The sequence below is a fragment of the Phyllobates terribilis genome, unplaced genomic scaffold, assembly GCF_046119375.1.
Source record: "Phyllobates terribilis strain yellow unplaced genomic scaffold, ASM4611937v1 Scaffold_1__5_contigs__length_1240528914, whole genome shotgun sequence".
NCBI lineage: Eukaryota > Metazoa > Chordata > Amphibia > Anura > Dendrobatidae > Phyllobates > Phyllobates terribilis.
Genome location: NW_027362761.1, coordinates 1,114,009,368 through 1,114,029,856, shown reverse-complemented (window position 1 = coordinate 1,114,029,856; position 20,489 = coordinate 1,114,009,368). Strand labels below are relative to the sequence as shown.

General features: G+C 43.3%; 1 protein-coding gene across 2 annotated transcripts in view; it reads left to right on the top strand.

Moving 5' to 3' along the window:
* STIM2 (stromal interaction molecule 2) overlaps positions 1–20,489 on the top strand; it is a 112,851-nt gene that overhangs the window by 69,177 nt on the left and 23,185 nt on the right. For both annotated transcript variants that reach the window (XM_073646391.1, XM_073646382.1), the window contains exons 4-7: positions 10,640–10,751; positions 16,237–16,352; positions 16,433–16,610; positions 19,819–19,996. In XM_073646391.1, the coding sequence (XP_073502492.1) occupies positions 10,640–10,751; positions 16,237–16,352; positions 16,433–16,610; positions 19,819–19,996 (584 nt within the window). The remainder of the gene's footprint in view (positions 1–10,639; positions 10,752–16,236; positions 16,353–16,432; positions 16,611–19,818; positions 19,997–20,489) is intronic.

Below are 20,489 nucleotides of genomic sequence, written 5' to 3'. Positions count from 1 at the left end.
ATAGTCCTCCATACAGTATAATGGGGCCCCACATAGTCCTCCATACAGAATAATGGGTCCCACATAGTCCTCCATACAGAATATAATGGGCCCCACATAGTCCTCCATACAGAATAATGGGCCCCACATAGTCCTCCATACAGAATAATGGGCCTCACATAGTCCTCCATACAGTATAATGGGCCCCACATAGTCCTCCATACAGAATATAATGGGCCCCACATAGTCCTCCATACAGAATAATGGGCTCCACATAGCCCTCCATACAGTATAATCGGCCCCACATAGTCCTCCATACAGAATATAATGGGCCCACACATAGTCCTCCATACAGAATATAATGGGCCCCCACATAGTCCTCCATACAGAATATAATGGGCCCCCACATAGTCCTCCATACAGTATAATGGGGCCCCACATAGTCCTCCATACAGAATAATGGGTCCCACATAGTCCTCCATACAGAATATAATGGGCCCCACATAGTCCTCCATACAGAATATAATGGGCCCCACATAGTCCTCCATACAGAATAATGGGTCCCACATAGCCCTCCATACAGTATAATGGGCCCCACATAGTCCTCCATACAGAATATAATGGGCCCCCACATAGTCCTCCATACAGAATATAATGGGCCCCCACATAGTCCTCCATACAGAATAATGGGTCCCACATAGTCCTCAATACAGAATATAATGGGCCCCACATAGTCCTCCATACAGAATAATGGGCCCCACATAGTCCTCCATACAGAATAATGGGTCCCACATAGCCCTCCATACAGTATAATGGGCCCCACATAGTCCTCCATACAGTATAATGGGCCCCCACATAGTCCTCCATACAGAATATAATGGGCCCCACATAGTCCTCCATACAGAATAATGGGTCCCACATAGCCCTCCATACAGTATAATGGGCCCCACATAGTCCTCCATACAGAATATAATGGGCCCCACATAGCCCTCCATACAGAATAATGGGCTCCACATAGCCCTCCATACAGTATAATGGGCCCCACATAGTCCTCCATACAGTATAATGGGCCCCCACATAGTCCTCCATACAGAATATAATGGGCCCCCACATAGTCCTCCATACAGAATAATGGGTCCCACATAGTCCTCAATACAGAATATAATGGGCCCCACATAGTCCTCCATACAGAATAATGGGCCCCACATAGTCCTCCATACAGAATAATGGGTCCCACATAGCCCTCCATACAGTATAATGGGCCCCACATAGTCCTCCATACAGAATATAATGGGCCCCCACATAGTCCTCCATACAGTATAATGGGCCCCCACATAGTCCTCCATACAGTATAATGGGCCCCCACATAGTCCTCCATACAGTATAATGGGCCCCACATAGTCCTCCATACAGAATAATGGGTCCCACATAGTCCTCCATACAGAATATAATGGGCCCCACATAGTCCTCCATACAGAATAATGGGTCCCACATAGCCCTCCATACAGAATAATGGGTCCCACATAGCCCTCCATACAGTATAATGGGCCCCACATAGTCCTCCATACAGAATATAATGGGCCCCACATAGTCCTCCATACAGAATATAATGGGCCCCCACATAGTCCTCCATACAGAATATAATGGGCCCCCACATAGTCCTCCATACAGAATATAATGGGCCCCCACATAGTCCTCCATACAGAATATAATGGGCCCCCACATAGTCCTCCATACAGAATATAATGGGCCCCCACATAGTCCTCCATACAGTATAATGGGCCCCCACATAGTCCTCCATACAGAATAATGGGCCCCCACATAGTCCTCCATACAGAATAATGGGTCCCACATAGTCCTCAATACAGAATATAATGGGCCCCACATAGTCCTCCATACAGAATATAATGGGCCCCACATAGTCCTCCATACAGAATAATGGGCCCCACATAGTCCTCCATACAGAATATAATGGGCCCCCCACATAGTCCTCCATACAGAATAATGGGTCCCACATAGTCCTCAATACAGAATATAATGGGCCCCACATAGTCCTCCATACAGAATATAATGGGCCCCACATAGTCCTCCATACAGAATATAATGGGCCCCACATAGTCCTCCATACAGAATATAATGGGCCCCACATAGTCCTCCATACAGAATATAATGGGCCCCCCACATAGTCCTCCATACAGAATAATGGGTCCCGCAGCTCATCTCTGCCGTTTCCCCGCTGCTCCGATCTCCTCTTGGTCATCGTGCCCGCTGCACTGAGACATCAGGTGGAGAGGTGAGATGATGGGGTGGAGCGTCGGCTGACCTTCCTCTCTCCATCATTGCTTTTAACTGTATTGGCTTCTAGGATGATATAGTTGAAAGTGTTTTACCAGGTGAAAGTGCAATGTTTGGCGGATAGCCCGCCCGGCGTCGTGGGTCAGATATACTCTGTCTGCAGGCCAGATTTGGGCCGCGAGCCAGAATTTGACATGTGATATAAGGGATTGGACCCCCATTTATTGTAAGCTTTGCTGGCTCTTGATGCTGATTATTATGAGCGGGAGGAGCCCATTAATGGTTTATTCTGCGTTTTAGTCATGTTCCACAAGAGCTGAGGGTTTGTTTAGATCCCCAGAAAATATTATTCCACAATGTCACCATAAAACGTGTCTGGATATCGCACTTCCTAACTCTCCGCTCCTCCTAACATAGGGTCAAATAAACAAGGGATTACACTGCTCTAGTAAAGAATCCGACTATGGAGTCCAACATGAAAGGAAATCCATGCAGGCAAACATCCCGCACTGAAGTACAGCCTGTAAGTGTGATCCACAGCAATGTTCTGATATTAATCTGGATAAATGGGGCACAATGAATGATTGTAGTCATTATCCAGTGACTAAATCTGGGCAAGCTGTGGCTTGTGTTCTTGTGGGATTAATTCCACACCAAAAAAACAGAGAAAAAAAGTTTTCAGACGAGCGCTACTGATGTGAGAGCGATGTGCGGGGAATATAAATGATCAACAAAAAGGATCAGACACGGTCACCTCTTACCGCCGGTGCTTGCCTAGCCCCTAATAGATTCTACTTCCTGCTCCTGTCCTCGACACACCATAAATGGCCAGAAATGCCCACCTCACTAATCACAAGGATCTTATTTGGAGTTATATTTTTTTTTCCTTGGACTGCGTGGTCCGTGGGAAAAAAAAAATCAGAGACAGGTCTGATTTTGATCCAAATATCGGATCAAAATCAGCAATGCGAATCTGTGTGTTCATGAAAAAATCGGGCTGCACTCTGATGATATCAGAGTGCAGTCCGCTTTTCACAGACTGACAGAATGGACAAGGTGGAGTTTTTTTTTTTCTTTTTTTCTTCCCTCTACACCTGGAAAAACCGACGCCACTCTAACCAAACTCATCTGAAAATTTTTCTTGGATGTGGAGAAAACTGTCATGTATGAGTATCGTATATTGTATACTATAGTATAGTATATTGCTTTTAAAGGGAACATGTCACTAGATTGAGGCCGCCCATATCACAGTCAGCATTAATTAGAGCCTGGCTTCTTGATTGAAGCCATGTTTAGCATTATCTAGTCCGGTGTGCCCCCTGGCTGGCTGCTTCTTCCCTCACAAGGCAATTGACAGGTCTCTCTCGATGTAAATTTTTATCTAAGAGGTAACAATTCTTGCGGAGAGCGACATGTTAAGTATGTCACAGTGAGGAGCTGCAATACTCCTCTGGGAAATATGCAAATTGCCTCTTCAGAGAGGAAGAGGACCAGAACTCTAGGGTCACCTCCAGGAAGTAGCAATCCTAAAAGTCAATAGTGACCCTTTAACGAGCCTTGTCACATGACTTGGGAAATAAGCCAGAACTAGAAACTCAATTTGCAGACACTGTGTTTCGGGGTACTGCCCCCCTCCCCTCGTCAGTGCAAAGTCATGTGATCAGGCTCGTTAAAGGTTGTCTATTGACTCTTAGGATTGCTTATTCCTGTAGGTGGCACTAGAGTTCTGGTTCTCTTCCTCTCTGAAGAGACAGTTTGCATATTTCTCAGAGAAGCATTGCGGCTTTAAGTCTCCTCACCGTGACATGCTTAGCATGTCACTCTCCACAAGGAGAAATGTTACCCCTTAGATACCGGTCTGACCCCTCTCACGCAGCCAAACCACAACTCACACTTTGCACTGACAAGGGGCAGTACCCCACAACACAGTGTCTGCAAATTGAGTTTCTGGTCTTGGCTTTTATCTGAAGTCATGTGACAAGGCTCATTAAAGGGTCACTATTGACTTTTAGGATTGCTACTTCCTGTAGGTGGCACTAGAGTTCTGGTCCTCTTCCTCTCTGACGAGACAATTTGCAATGTAAACTCTTGGAAGAGACAAGTCAATCAACTGGAGCCGGTGTAACAGGCCAGAGTATACCCAGAGTTCAGACTATACCCAGGGTTAAAGTGTCCTAGGCTGGATTATACCCCAGGGAATAAACTGGCCTAGGCCATTTTATACCCCCTTGATATCAGCAACGTTGAGTTATATACACAAGAATTACTTAATTTTCCAACATCTTAATGGGGGTTCGGATTTGTCAGATAAGCTGTGCGAGAAAATAACTGACCTAAATCTTAAAGTTCTAAACACATAGACTTTTATTAATTGAACCACAAAAACTTCACATTAAAATAAAAGCACATATCTAGAACATTATAATGCTATTGTAACGTAATATTCAACTAATTTGACTGCTCATAATATAAAAGTCATGACGTCCTGAAACTTCAACTTCTAAGACTAGTAAGTCCTCTCTACAATAGAAACGTTCAAAGTTAAACACTGATAACATCAAAACTATCCTGCTTGTTTTCAAGATAAAGTGCATGTTCTGTTGAGGACTGCAGATTGAAGCCTGCAGGATAGGTCAACCAATCCATGGAGTCACCAACTTTTGTGTGGATAACGATGTCACAACTCAACAGATTAGCTGTGGCCATGATCTCTGTATCAGTTGCCCAGACTCCATCATGAGTGGTGCCAGAGGTGTTAATATATTCACTCACATTTTGGCTCAAGTAGTTCTGCAGGTTTTGTGTCAAGTCATTTTTTAGGTAGTGGATGACTTCATCTCTGAGAAGGAAGTGGTTGTCCTCTGTTCCTGTCAGGATGTAACTGATAGCCCGGAAGTAGCAGTTCCCATCACCTTTTGGTTTTTTATATACGCCATGGTTGTCCAAGGTCCCTTGTGCATCCATGGTATACAACCTTACCAAACGTAAGGCCAAGAGTTGTGCTAAGATACTTTCTTCCAATCCAGCGTGGTTCCATCTTTGAACCCATGCGATGAATTTGGTGCTGATTCTTGATATAAACAATGGTGCCAGCAGTGATTTCTTTATTGGTGTGTCGGCGATCAAAGGCACGCTTCTGGTGTTCTTGGGCAGAGTGGATGTTAATGCTGACGGTTGACTTGAGTGGAGTTTTTTTTTTTATAAATGATTGTCCGTGTATTTAGCACATCAGGGTTTACATCATCTGAAATGGGTGTGGGGTCCACAGTGTGATTTTCTGTTGCAGTGAAGAATCTCAAAAGCCGGTCATACAGTTGGTCTTCCATGGTAGGCAAAATTAAAGAGTTTGGTGTTGGAGAAAGCAGCTGTGTGTGTGAGTATGCTAGAAAGAGATCTGCACACTTTTCACCCAATCAGAGACGAGGTGAGAAAACCAGTGAAGTGATCAGATCAAGTTACAATTGCATTCTAAAGGCCCCGTCACACATAACGAGATCGCTAGCGAGATCGCTAATGAGTCACTGTTTTGGTGACGCAATAACGATCTCGCTAGCGATCTCGTTATGTGTGACAGGGCCTTAAGGGTTTAGAGAAGTACTTTTAATTTAATAAGTAAGGGTATGTGCACACGATGCAGAAATGAAGCAGAAAATTTCTGCATCATTTCTGCATCTCCCTGGCAGAAAAAACGCATGCAGATTGTGCATGCGTTTTTCCTGCAGAATACATGCGGATCCACATGCAGATTCACATGCGTTTCCGCATGCAGATTGACAAGCGCTTTCCAGGCGATGTTAGCATCACCTGGAAAGTGCTTGATAACTAGGTCACACTGTATAAATCCATGCAAACAGCATGGATTTATACAGTGTGAACCGAGAGAGTGTATATACTTACCTCCGATGGCCCGCGCTGTCCTACTCACTCCGTTCTCCCGGCAACTTTGAATTGAAAGACCTGCCGACGTCAGCGTCACGTGACCCGTCACATGACTCTGACGTCACCGCAGGTCCTACAACTCACTGCAAGTGCCGGGAACCAAGCGGGAGCGCTGCGCGGGCCGACAGAAGGTAAGAATACATTTATTTATTTTTTATTTTATTCTTCTTTTTACAGCTTTTTTAATGGTACCTGGGTGTGGATGAGACTCTCCTCTCCTCCACACCCGGGTACCATCCGCACATTAGAACGCACCAATTACGCAAGTACAAATGCTGTCTTGCGGAATTGGCGCGTTCTAATGCAAGTCAATGGCGGCGAAATCGCCGCGTTTCCGCAAAATTAATTGACATGCTGCGGATTTTTGACCGCAGCGTTAACGCTGCGGAAAAATCCGCATCATGGGCACAGCACATGCGGATTTCCATTGGGGAACATTGCTGCCCTTCTACCATGCGTTTTTCATGCGTTTCCGCGGCGTTTACGCAACTGCAAAAACGCCGCGGAAACGCATGAAATACGCATCGTGTGAACACAGCCTAAATACTACTGAGAAGTGTGCAAGTCATCTTTTATCTTTGTGGAACTCTAACATCTGAGTCATTACAACAAACATCACACACCTCAGATGTTAGACTTCCCAGTCACATTGTATTGTGAGATCAATCTTCATCATGTGATTAACACAAATACCTTTCCACTACAGGGAAGTCCTTTTGAAGTTATTAAGAAATGGGATCTAAAATCTATCTTCTTTACAAGGGCTCAGAAAATAGAGTGGTATATTCTGGAGGGGTATAGTTTTGGCCTAGGTCAGTTTATTATTATTTATTATTATAGCGCCATTTATTCCATGGTGCTTTACATGTGAAAAAGGGGGCATACATAGCAAAAACAATTACCATAATCTTGAGCAAAAACACAACCGCAAACTGATACCAGGGGAGAGAGGACCCTGCTCGCGAGGGCTCACAATCTACAAGGAATGGGTGAGGATACAGTAGGTGAGGGTAGAGCTGGTCATTCAGCGGTATGGTGGAACGATGTTTACTGCAGGTTGTAGGCTCGTCGGAAGAGGTGAGTCTTCAGGTTCCTTTTGAAGGTTTCCACAGTAGACGAGAGTGTTGATGCTATCTGGTAGAGCGTTCTAGAGTAGGGGGAAGCACGGGAGAAATCTTGTATGTGATTGTGGGAAGAGGAGATGAGAGGGGAGTAGAGAAGGCGATCTGTGAGGATCGTAGGTAGCGTGTAGGTATGCATCAGGAGACGAGGTCACAGATGTATGGAGGAGACAGGTTGTTGATGGCTTTGTCTGCTATAGTTACATTTTTGAACTGGAGTCTCTGGGCAATGGGGAGCTAGTAAAGCATTTGACAGAGAGGAGAGGCCGGGGAATAGTGGGGAACAGGTGGATTAGTTGGGCATCAGAGTTTAGGAAAGATTGGAGGGGTACGAGAGTGTTGGAAGGGAGGCCACAGAGCAGGACGTTGCAGTAGTCGAGGTGGGAGATAATGGTGCGTGCACTAGTGTTTTTGCAGATTCGTGGTTGAGGAATGTGCGGATCCGGGAGATGTTTTTGAGTTGGAGTCGGCAAGAAATTGAAAAGGGCTTGGATATTTGGTTTGAAGGAGCGGTTAGAATCCAGGGTTATCCCAAGGCAGAGAGCTTGTGAGACTGGGAAAAGTGGACAGCCATTGATTTTGATGGATAGGTCAGATGGGGGAAAGATGATGAATTCAGTTTTATCCATATTAAGTTTTAGAAATCTGTCAGAGAAGAAGGATGAAATAGCGGACAGACATTGTGGGATTCAGGTTAGTAAGGAGGTGACATCAGGTCCAGAGATTATACCCTGGGGTATAATCCAGCCTAGGCCTCTTTATCCCCAGGTATAGTCTGGACGGGGTGTACTCTGGCCTGTTACACTGGGGCTGGAAGAAGCCGGCTGGTTCCACACCACTATAGTCAAGTTCTATAGTCCCCGGCCGGCTTTTCAACTTGTACATGTCGTATAATCTGGCTCTGATTCACGTTGCCTGAGGTAGGGGTAAGGGGTAGCATGAACCTAGTGACAGGTTCAATAATTTATATTTTCTTGACAACACCTTTTTAGGTTTGTGACCATAGTCTAATTGAATAGAGGTACAGTGCTGTATCTCAGTTTGTATAGCTTGATTTGTTGAGTGACTTTATCTGTACTCTTTTGTATGTCATGGTGTTTTCTCGGGTGCCCGACTCACCCCAATGAATGATGTTGGGTATTCTGTTTTCCTCTTGTATTATTATTTATTGTGATAGCGCCATTTATTCCATGGGGCTTTACATGTGAAATTCATCAGCTATCCTAAAATTGTGATCTTCCCTCTTTGACATAATGGAATATTCACTCATAGAGGTAATCATCTTCAGTTTTGGAATCCATGTATATTTTTAAAACAGTTTGGAAAAGGGAAAAGCTTAAAAAAAAAATCCTAATCCCCGTGCAGAACGGCTCCAGCGGTAATCTCCCTTGTAGACCATTTAATTGAATAACAGGAGAAACTCTTCTACCTTATATGGTCCCCGTGCCAAGGCGTCCAGCCTCACTTTATACTTTTCACATTCCTGATGGGCTTGGTGATATGGATTTTTAACACCTACAGTATCGGGAGTAAATGTTGACTTTTTAGATTGTACCTTTTTTTTAAAGGGGAATTGTCAGGTGATTTACGCCCCATAAACCTCCAAGCTTTTACATAAACTTCACATTGTAAGAAATAAAATAAAATGAATAATACATACAGTACTGGTCAAAAGTTTGGACGTCTTTGTTCATTTTAATGGTTTTCTTTGTTTTTATTGGAATGTGCACTTTATAGATTCACACTAAAGGCAGCAAAACCACAAAGGAGCACAAATGGAAACAAGAAGTAAAGAAACGCGTGTGAAACTAACTGGAATATGTGCTAAACCTTAGATTCTTCAAAGTACTCCCTGTTTTACTAAAATGTACTTTTTTGTGTTTATAAATGTATTTATTTGCGCCATGAATGTGTATATGCAATCAAAATTTTTCACCCCCATTGCAAATTGGAGGTATAAGCAAAATTTACAAACATGGGTCAAGGTTCCTCAGGAACGCTTTCAGTAGCTGGCATCTGGCTATGCATCATGTCTACAGCAGGTCATAACAGCCAAAGCGGCTCTACGAAGTACTGAGGACTCTTGTCATGAAGGAGTTGAACAATTCTGAGACTGAATTTGGAGAAACAACCTTTTATATTAGTTGTGATGAGTTATTTAAATTGTTCTAGTTTTCTTGCAAACCGTAGAAAGTTTACTAATACACCTAAAAACTATATCCATGTTTGCACAAATTACTTGTTACTAATCCTAGTCATCTGGACCATGACATTTTCGGGAATTATTGTGTTGTCCGAGCAGAGATCATCCAAATGGGGTGGATACCTTTGTTTGCTTTATGTGGAGGACTTGGCCCCAAGAAAAAAATCATACCAACATTACACGTTTTAATGCATTAATGTATTCGTATACAAATTAGGATTTAGTTTACTCTTGCCATGGCCAGGGCCTCAGTGCACCCTTGCATCTCCATTTACATTTGATCACCCCTCCTGATCCCGATTGTCAGACGTTGCTTACCTGTCCACTGATGGAATGACGTCAGGAGCCGCACGTAATTGATGTTCTCCACCTTCTCCTCGTCACTGAAGCCGTGCGCTTGCTGCACTTCTGGGTGAAGCTCTCTAATTTGCATATACATTAAGTTGATTTCTTGGTCACTAATGCACAAAAATGTATATTACTAGTATGATTTGCATTGGGGCTGAGTCCTTTGTGTAACTTTCAGAATTTGGGAGTGGCAAGGCTCCGTCAACCTTCGGACATTGACCTGTTGGGTAGCTTCTTCAATAGGTAGACTGCGTCCTACCAGAGGAGCACATTAGCATACATGTTTTCCCAAGATGCATTTCCTGGCCGATAAATCTCCCCACAGCTAGATTAACGATGCAAAGTAATGATCATTTACATTTTATATCAGTGGATCTGTAAAAACACGGAAGAGCTAAAGACGACCATTCATTTTTGTGTGAAAGTAAGTGTGCAGATGAATTTCACGGTAAAATGGATGCAGGCGCTGACAGTTGTTTTCTACCCCTTGTAGTGAAATATGAGAATATGTAAAGTCTCCCAGGCGTGCAAAAGTCTGAAGTGTAAATGTGACCTTTGTCATCCTTAACTTTGCGATGTGTTGATTTAACTTGTGGGTGGTGGGTTCTACACCCACATCACTGAGCAAATACCTGTATTGTATGGCGTCAGCTGTAAAATGGAGTAGTTGGACACAAAGGTATGAGTGTAAAATAATGAAAGTTTGCTAAAAGTAGATGGATTAGCCATAACATTGACTCTACTTTTCCCACAGTTCACAACTGGACAGAAGAAGAGACTCTGCAGTGGTTATTTGAGTTTGTGGAGCTCCCGCAGTATGAGAGGACCTTCCGGGAAAACACAGTCAAAGGAACAACTCTACCAAGGTAGGATTCGTCATAATCCTCATAGGAGACAATGATCTGCCCAACCCTCTTGTTGCCAGAGATCAGCCACCGTCAGACACCTCTAATCCCTTTTCCACATTTAAAAATACAGCATTGGTTAGGTGAGCCAAGTTCTCATGTATAGGGGATTCAGGAGAGATGACCATCAGCTGAAGGAGCATTTGGCCGACATAACACCTGTTGCTGATATTTAGATTTTTTTTTTAAACCATTTGGTAAATTAAATCCTGCAGTATTTTGGGGGCAGCATGCCCAGTTTTTGTTACCATGTTAGTTAGACTTCGCTACTCCGGGGCTGTGTAAGTTATGCAAAGTTGTGCATGCCCATTTGGTGATCCTAAAATGTGCCACAACCAGATCTCGTTGAAGCAGTGAGGTACTGTCCTTCATCTTTGTTGTGACGCTAAATATTATATTGGTTTTGTGTGTGAATATACATACACTTCTCCATTTTTTAAGATAAGATGGTGTGTAGGCATATTAAAGGGCCTTTATAAATTCCAGTTACTTATTGATTTCTTGGTATTTTTAGATACTTCTGACTTGGTACATATCATTAATTTACAGAAGTCTTGGTCTTTGTGTTCTTGCATTAGATACAAAATACCAATGATTTTGTCTGTAATCCTTTTACCTGAAATTGAACCTTTCCAAAATGGAACTTCTTGTGTTTTTTCCCTTTACTACCCTACGTTCACCTGATATTTCCACGTGTTATTAGGATCTACCGTAGCTTCCAGAGAGCACTCTTACTGACCTATATTTTTTCTCAGATTTTTTCTTCACTCCCTGTATCCCATCAATCATTTGTCACCTGCACCTCAAAAATATCCGCCTTCAGAATCTTACCCATTTTTTTTCACCTGTTAAACTGCAAATATTCTTACCATCGCTTTGATTCATTCTTGTCTGGATTACTGCAACTCTCTATGAATCATTTACTAAAATCGCCACTCACCAGTGCATCATGATTGCAACAATTAAGCTCAAATTCTTGTCCAGCCACTACACCGATGACTGCACCCTGTTCCAGTCATTGCACTGGTTGCCCATCTGCTACAAAATACATCATAAACTTATCACACTCCATCACAAAGTTCTCTATAGTTCTGCATTACTTTACATCTCCTCCCTCATTTCTGTCTACCATCCTACCCATAATTTCTGCTCTGTTAATGATCTGACATCCTTTATAATCCAGCTCTCCCACTCCTGTCTCCAAGACTTTTCTTGTGCTGCACCTGTTCTCTGGAATGCACTACCATACTCAATATGGTAATGGCCTATGACATCAACCGCTAAGTGCTCTCAGTTCTCCCTTTTCTTTTTTTGTCAGAATTTGGTCCTTTCTATCATCTGTTCCCACTCCTGCCATGCACCTAGTAGCACTTTTTATCTGGATATGTGTAGACCCTGGCTGTAATATTCTGCTGCAAATCCTGAACATGTGCACATACCCTTACTCTGCAATGTTTTTGTCTGTACATGAGCTATGGGATATACAGTTAGGTCCATATATATTTGGACAGAGGCAACATTTTTCTAATTTTGTTTCTAGACATTACCACAATGAATTTTAAACAAAACAATTCAGATGCAGTTGAAGTTCAGACTTTCAGCTTTCATTTGAGGGTATCCACATTAAAATTGGATGAAGGGTTTAGGAGTTTCAGCTCCTTATCATGTGCCACCCTGTTTTTAAAGGGACCAAAAGTAATTGGTCAATTGACTCCAAGGCTATTTCATGGACTGGACAGGTGTGGGCAATCCCTTCTTTATGTCATTCTCAATTAAGCAGATAAAGGGCCTGGAGTTGATTTGAGGTGTGGTGCTTGCATTTGGAAGGTTTTGCTGTGAGGTAAACTTGCGGTCAAAGGAGCTCTCCATGCAGGTGAAACAAGCCATCCTTAAGCTGCAAAAACAGAAAAAACCCATCCGAGAAATTGCTACAATATTAGGAGTGGCAAAATCTACAGTTTGGTACATCCTGAGAAAGAAAGAAAGCACTGGTGAACTCATCAATGCAAAAGACCTGGGTGCCCACGGAAGACAACAGTGGTGGATGATCGCAGAATAATCTCCATGGTGAAGAGAAACCCCTTCACAACAGCCAACAAAGTGAACAACAGTCTCCAGGAGGTAGGCGTATCAATATCCAAATCTACCATAAAGAGAAGACTGCATGAAAGTAAATACAGAGGGTTCACTGCACGGTGCAAGCCACTCATAAGCATCAAGAATAAAAAGGCTAGACTGGACTTTGCTAAAAATCATCTAAAAAAGCCAGCACAGTTCTGGAAGAACATTCTTTGGACAGATGAAACTAAGATCAACCTCTACCAGAATGATGGAAAGAGAAAAGTATGGCGAAGGCGTGGTACAGCTCATGATCCAAAGCATACCACATCCTCTGTAAAACACGGCGGAGGCAGTGTGATGGCTTGGGCATGCATGGCTGCCAGTGGCACTGGGTCACTAGTGTTTATTGATGATGTGACACAGAACAGAAGCAGCCGAATGAATTCTGATGTATTCAGAGCCATACTGTGTGCTCAGATCCAGCCAAATGCAGCCAAACTGATTGGTCGTCATTTCATACTACAGATGGACAATGACCCAAAACATAAAGCCAAAGCAACCCAGGAGGTTATTAAAGCAAAGAAGTGGAATATTCTTGAATGGCCAAGTCAGTCACCTGATCTCAACCCAATTAAGCATGCATTTCACTTGTTAAAGACTAAACTTCAGACAGAAAGGCCCACAAACAAACAGCAACTGAAAACCACCGCAGTGAAGGCCTGGGAGAGCATCAAAACGGAGGAAACACAGCGTCTGGTGATGTCCATGAGTTCAAGACTTCAGGCAGTCATTGCCAACAAAGGGTTTTCAACCAAGTACTAGAAATGAACATTTTATTTACAATTATTTAATCTGTCCAATTACTTTTGGTCCCTTTAAAAACAGGGTGGCACATGTTAAGGAGCTGAAACTCCTAAACCCTTCATCCAATTTTAATGTGGATACCCTCAAATGAAAGCTGAAAGTCTGAACTTCAACTGCATCTGAATTGTTTTGTTTAAAATTGATTGTGGTAATGTCTAGAACCAAAATTAGAAAAATGTTGTCTGTCCAAATATATATGGACCTAACTGTATTGCCTCTAAATAAATAAAATATTATATTGCTATTAATGAGCATATTATCTGAAATCGAAAAGTGAGATGTGTGGGAGGTGTCCGAAGATAGTGCTTCATGGTAATTACTGGCCTTGCGAGTGTGGCTGTAAAATTGTTGGTTACTACGACCTCATTCTTTTCCCTCTAGTGGAAACGTCTTGAGACTTTTGCAAAAATTTAGAGGATGTTAAATAGGTTGTCCACTACTCTTAGATTGATGGCCTATTCTTAGCACAGGTCATCAATGTCTGATCGGCCGGGGTCCGACACCCGGCAGCCCACGCCGATCATCTGCTATCGGTGCTGGCAGCTGCTGGCCCGAAGTACCTATTTACAGAGCTGATTGTCTACTTGTAGTGGCCGCTGCAGGGTACTAGACATCCGCCTCCTATTGATTTGAATAGGAGGCGAATGTGCAGTAACAAGCCCCGGCCACTACTTATAGATGGCCAGCTCCACAAGTAAGTACTTTCGGCTGCTGATTGTCAGAGGTACCGAATGTCGGGCCCTGACCGATAAGACATTGATGACCTAAGGATAGGCCATCAATGTAAAAGTAGTGGACAACCTCTTCTAAGTTAACTTGTTATTGCCTGTTTTCTTAACCTTTACTATTTAGGGCTGTTGGTGAAAGTCATGTAATAAAGCCAAGTAACCTAATTGCTTGACATAAGAGCCCAACTGAAGGGCGTGCACATCGTGGCCTAAAACACATGGACACCTCTATATCGCATCGAATTTCATGAATGATACAGAGTAGATCCGCCTGGTCCTCTGCCTTTCCTAAATTGTTAACTTTACGGTGAAAGCACATTAAGGTGTAGGCAATTATCTATAACTGCATCACATTCGGTTCCATTTACTGGAACTAATAGGCTTAATCCCAAACCATGGAAAGTGACCTCAAACCATGATTTCTCCCTCATCCACCAATTATGTACTTGACCACACTAGCGGAGAAGGGAGTATTTTCTTCGGATACGCCAATCTTGTGCTCCTCATTGTATCTGTCTGACAGATGGCAAACAAGACATTCCAGGTGTTTGTCCGCCACGGGCAGGTGTTTGTCCGCCACGGGCAGGTGTTTGTCCGCCACGGGCAGGTGTTTGTCCGCCACGGGCAGGTGTTTGTCCAGCACGGGCAGGTGGTTGTCCAGCACGGGCAGGTGGTTGTCCAGCACGGGCAGGTGGTTGTCCAGCACGGGCAGGTGGTTGTCCAGCACGGGCAGGTGGTTGTCCAGCACGGGCAGGTGATTGTGATCATCCTTTGTGCAGTCCCTTAGGAGGTAAATACATTGTTTGTACCAAGGTAAAGTGGCCTCATAGTTTCCTGATCCCGTGAACAGATGAATAAGTGGCTTGCTTTGTGGACTAATATTCTGTGAAATTTTCTGAAAAGCTTCCAGTCTTTCTATTTTAAAGAGGTTGTCTGGGAATTTTCCATTGATGGCCTATCTTGTTCCCGACGCTGGAAGTGGCCAGAGTGGAGCTTCTCCGTCTGCTGTAGTGTGGCATCAGCCGGGGACTGCACATCTGCTCCCTATTGATTTTGAGGGGCGGATATGCAGCGCTTTCATCCGGCATCAGGAGTAACTGATTCACAGGGGTACCGGGTGTTGCACCCTCATCGATCAAATATTGGGCCCCAAGTTGATTAGATCCTGCACTCGAATGTTTTATTTTGTATTTTTTGTCATCCGAAAATGGATTCAAAACCGGAAATAACTACTGGACATGTGAACATAGCCAGAGGAAATCCAGAAGCTCAAAATGACTGTTCAAACCAAAACAGTTGCTCAGTGCACCCTTGGAGTAGCCGACCAGTTAAGTGCACTTTGCCACCTCTTTGGAATGGTGCTCTGTTCAAAATGGGAAGGTGTCACTCTGAGGGTGCACCAAGCTTCTGTGCTTTGTTTGCAGTCATTTTGTGCTGACAGGCTCTATTTGAGCATATCTTGATCTCCTGTCCAGCAGTGTCGTCACAACAGGACTACCCACCCCTTCTCTCGGATGTTCAGTAGAACTTTTCCATGTCTTCTCCTCCTCCACGATGCGCCCTCTTCTGACCGGTTGGGTGCTGATCTGTAGCCTCTTGCACCAGTCTCGGGCCACTTCTGTAAGGAGAGATGGCACTGACATTGTTTCGCTCCTTATCAAAACTGCAATGTGTTTTGCTTTTTATTTCCAGCCTGGGTAATAGTGGCTGTATGGGCAGCATTGCTACAACTTATCTTGTTCTATTGATAAATTCTAATGGAAATGGAAAGTTTACTTTTGTTTTGCCAACAGAATAGCTGTGAACGAGCCGCTATTCATGATCTCGCAGCTGAAGATCATTGATCGAAGCCACCGACAGAAGCTTCATCTGAAGGCGTTGGATGTGGTCCTCTTCGGACCGTTAACACGTGAGTATTGGGGCTCCGCTCCTAATGACTGGCCAGTGAGCGTTTTATCAGTGTGGCTTATGGAGGTCCTTGTTTTTCAGGCCCCCCTCATAACTGGGTGAAGGATTTTGTCTTGACCATATCTATAGTGATTGGCATTGGTGGCTGCTGGTTTGCCTATACACAGAACAAAACTTCCAAGGAGCATATAGCACAGATGATGAAAGACTTGGAAGGGCTGCAGAAAGCCGAGCTGAGTCTGCTGGAGCTACAGGAAAGGTAAGGACCTATGTCATCAGGTGAGTGTAGTGTGCGGGCCGGGGTTGTCCAGGCTGCCATTACATGTTTAAGATGGATGACAATGGCGCATGCAGGATTTTTTGTTGGTCAGTGTGCCATCTGTAGCACACATGGATGGCACACTGACCGCAAATATGCTCATCTGGTCCTGGCCTTACTGAGATCCAAAGAAAACCTGCTTTTTCTCATTTTTTGTCTCGCTGCTTTTTCAGCTTCCTCCTTGAATGTTAAAAAAAGCAAAGTGAAGTTGTGTTTAAAAAAAAAAAAAAAAAAATCCATCCTAATGCAAATCATCAGTTCAGCATCCGCCGCTCTACATTCACATGTAAATTCAGTATATGAGCTGCGGACAGTGATGTGTATAGTGTCCTGCACTATCTGGCATAAAGTATGGAGACGCACCTGCACCAGGGGAGGATAGTCTGACACCAGCCAGTACTGCACACCACACCTGTATGATTGTCTAGGACCATTGCACAATACTTGCTAGGGCTCTGCACATGTCTCACCTGTGTACAGCAGCCTCTCTCCACGCCTGAGGGCAGATGGAGCAGGAGCGTATATCTGCACAACCCCTTTAACCTTTTGTCCATTGTGGCCATATGATTGCACGAATATTTCCATTTTCTCTCCTAAGATTTAATGTTCTTTCTTCTACCTGGACTGTTTTCTTTCTTTTAGTAGCTTGACTTGCTTGTTGCTGTTGGTATTCATAGATAGAAGATGTTATTGAAATGATATATGATTATATTGTATATAGATAAACCCCTGACGAAGCGTTGGCGAAACGCTCGTCAGGTGTTTGGTGGGTGAGCTTATTATTCATGATGGTATTTAACCCTTATTATATTTTTGGATTATTTATATGTGTATATGTATGTTTTTTTTTCATTTGTCTGTATGATTTGTATGTATGCACAGACTCTGCCCTGTGCATACATACATACAGTACAGACCAAAAGTTTGGACACACCTTCTCATTTAAAGATTCTTCTGTATTTTCATGACTATGAAAATTGTACATTCACACTGAAGGCCTCAAAACTATGAATTAACACATGTGGAATTATATACGTAACAAAAAAGTGTGAAACAACTGAAAATGTCTTATATTCTAGGTTCTTCAAAGTAGCCACCTTATGCTTTGATGACTGCTTTGCACACTCTTGGCATTCTCTTGATGAGCTTCAAGAGGTAGTCACCGGAAATGGTATTCCAACAATCTTGAAGGAGTTCCCAGAGATGCTTAGCACTTGTTGGCCCTTTTGCCTTCACTCTGCGGTCCAGCTCACCCCAAACCATCTCTATTGGGTTCAGGTCTGGTGACTGTGGAGGCCAGGTCATCTGGCGTAGCACCCCATCACTCTCCCTCTTGGTCAAATAGCCCTTACACAGCCTGGAGGTGTGTTTGGGGTCATTGTCCTGTTGAAAAATAAATGATGGTCCAACTAAACGCAAACCGGATGGAATAGCATGCCACTGCAAGATGCTGTGGTAGCCCTGCTGGTTCAGTATGTCTTCAATTTTGAATAAATGCCCAACAGTGTCACCAGCAAAGCACCCCCACACCATCACACCTCCTCCTCCATGCTTCACGGTGGGAACTAGGCATGTAGAGTCCATCCGTTCACCTTTTGTGCGTCGCACAAAGACACAGTCGTTGGAACCAAAGATCTCAAATTTGGACTCATCAGACCAAAGCACAGATTTCCACTGGTCTAATGTCCATTCCTTGTGTCCTTTAGCCCAAACAAGTCTCTTCTGCTTGTTGCCTGTCCTTAGCAGTGGTTTCCTAGCAGCTATTTTACCATGAAGGCCGGCTGCACAAAGTCTCCTCTTAACAATTGTTGAAGAGATGTGTCTGCTGCTAGAACTCTGTGTGGCATTGACCTGGTCTCTAATCTGAGCTGCTGTTAACCTGCGATTTCTGAGGCTGGTGACTCAGATAAACTTATCCTCAGAAGCAGAGGTGACTCTTGGTCTTCCTTTCCTGGGGCGGTCCTCATGTGAGCCAGTTTCTTTGTAGCGCTTGATGGTTTTTGCAACTGCACTTGGGGACACTTTCAAAGTTTTCCCAATTTTTCGGACTGACTGACCTTCATTTCTTAAAGTAATGATGACCACTCCTTTTTCTTTACTTAGCTGCTTTTTTCTTTCCATAATACAAATTCTAACAGTCTATTCAGTAGGACTATCAGCTGTGTATCCACCAGAATTCTGCACAACACAACTGATGGTCCCAACCCCATTTATAAGGTAAGAAATCCCACTTTTTAAACCTGACAGGGCCACCTGTGAAGTGAAAACCATTTCCGGTGACTACCTCTTGAAGCTCATCAAGAGAATGCCAAGAGTGTGCAAAGCAGTCATCAAAGCAAAAGGTGGCTACTTTGAAGAACCTAGAATATAAAACATATTTTCAGTTGTTTCGCACTTTTTTGTTAAGTATATAATTCCACATGTGTTAATTCATAGTTTTGATGCCTTCAGTGTGAATGTACAATTTTCATAGTCATGAAAATACAGAAAAATCTTTAAATGAGAAGGTGTGTCCAAACTTTTGGTCTGTACTGTATATAACTTTTGTAGGGGTTTCCCACATCAATTTTAATTTTTGTTAGTATTTTGGGACTGTCTGTGCCGATTGTTCTTAAATTTATATTTAATAAACTTTTGATATTTTCATATATTGATTTATTTCTGTCCTGGCATATTTTTTCTTTGGTTGTTTTATAATGAGTGCCATTTGGGGACACATTATTTGCTAGGACTACAAATTTTGGTAATTTATTGTATATAGATATAGATGGCTAAATCTATTAAAGCGCTGGATATGTTATTCACTTACCGGGTGACACACTTTACTGCTGCACGTTGTGTAGGCTTTGCAACATAACGCTTTGTGACACTACTATGTACATTATTGGGCTCTTGCCGGGACCTCCCCTATGAGGGTCATATGCCCAGGAGTTGTCTTTTGGAGATTACCTCTTTAATATCAAGATACTGATTTTGAACGGTTTTCTTATTTTCCGTCCACATCCACAGCACATTACTTTTGACTGCTGTGATCGTTGGCTGTAGATATTTCTGCAGGACTAGAGGATTTTTTTGTGATGTTCACTATATTCATACCGAGAGCATCTGTAAGTGTAATATTATTTTACATTTGTTCATCCTCTTTAAGGTTAGACAAAGCTCAGGAAGAGAACCGGACCGTAGCTGTAGAAAAACAAAATCTGGAGCGCAAGTTAATGGACGAGATCAGCGACGCCAAGCGAGAAGCTCAACGTCTCCGAGAACTGAGGGAAGGAGCAGAATGTGAGCTCAGCAGACTGAAGTATGCAGAAGAGGAGCTGGTTCAGGTATATACGCTTCCACATCAGGATACATCAGCCGTCTCTTCCATTCATTGATATAGAGCGACCGCACACATGTACCCACCTCCTCCATGGCAGGGGAGCACTGGGCACCTTTGTTCTCGGCATCAGTGGGAATCCTAGTGTTGGGATATCGTATTGGCACTGGAAAGCTTCTTAAAAAGGGGTTGTCACATAGACAGTCTTGTCTATATATCCCAACTGGTACGAGAAGAAGTTTTCCCAATGTGCACTTCTGAGCTGAGGATCTCTACAGAGTGGCTCTCCTTCTTCAGGGCCTGGCTCAGCCTATGGCCAAAAGGACTAGCTGTGACCATAAACACCATAGGGACAAGTCCAGCTTTTTTATTATTCGAGTCCAGTAAAATCTTTCTAAAAGTATTTCACTGTAGACCAGAGCCTTACATCAGTGGGGAAATGATTGTATGAGATTGGTGGGACCTGACCCTTCTAGGAGCTGGTATCCAGAAGAAACTCT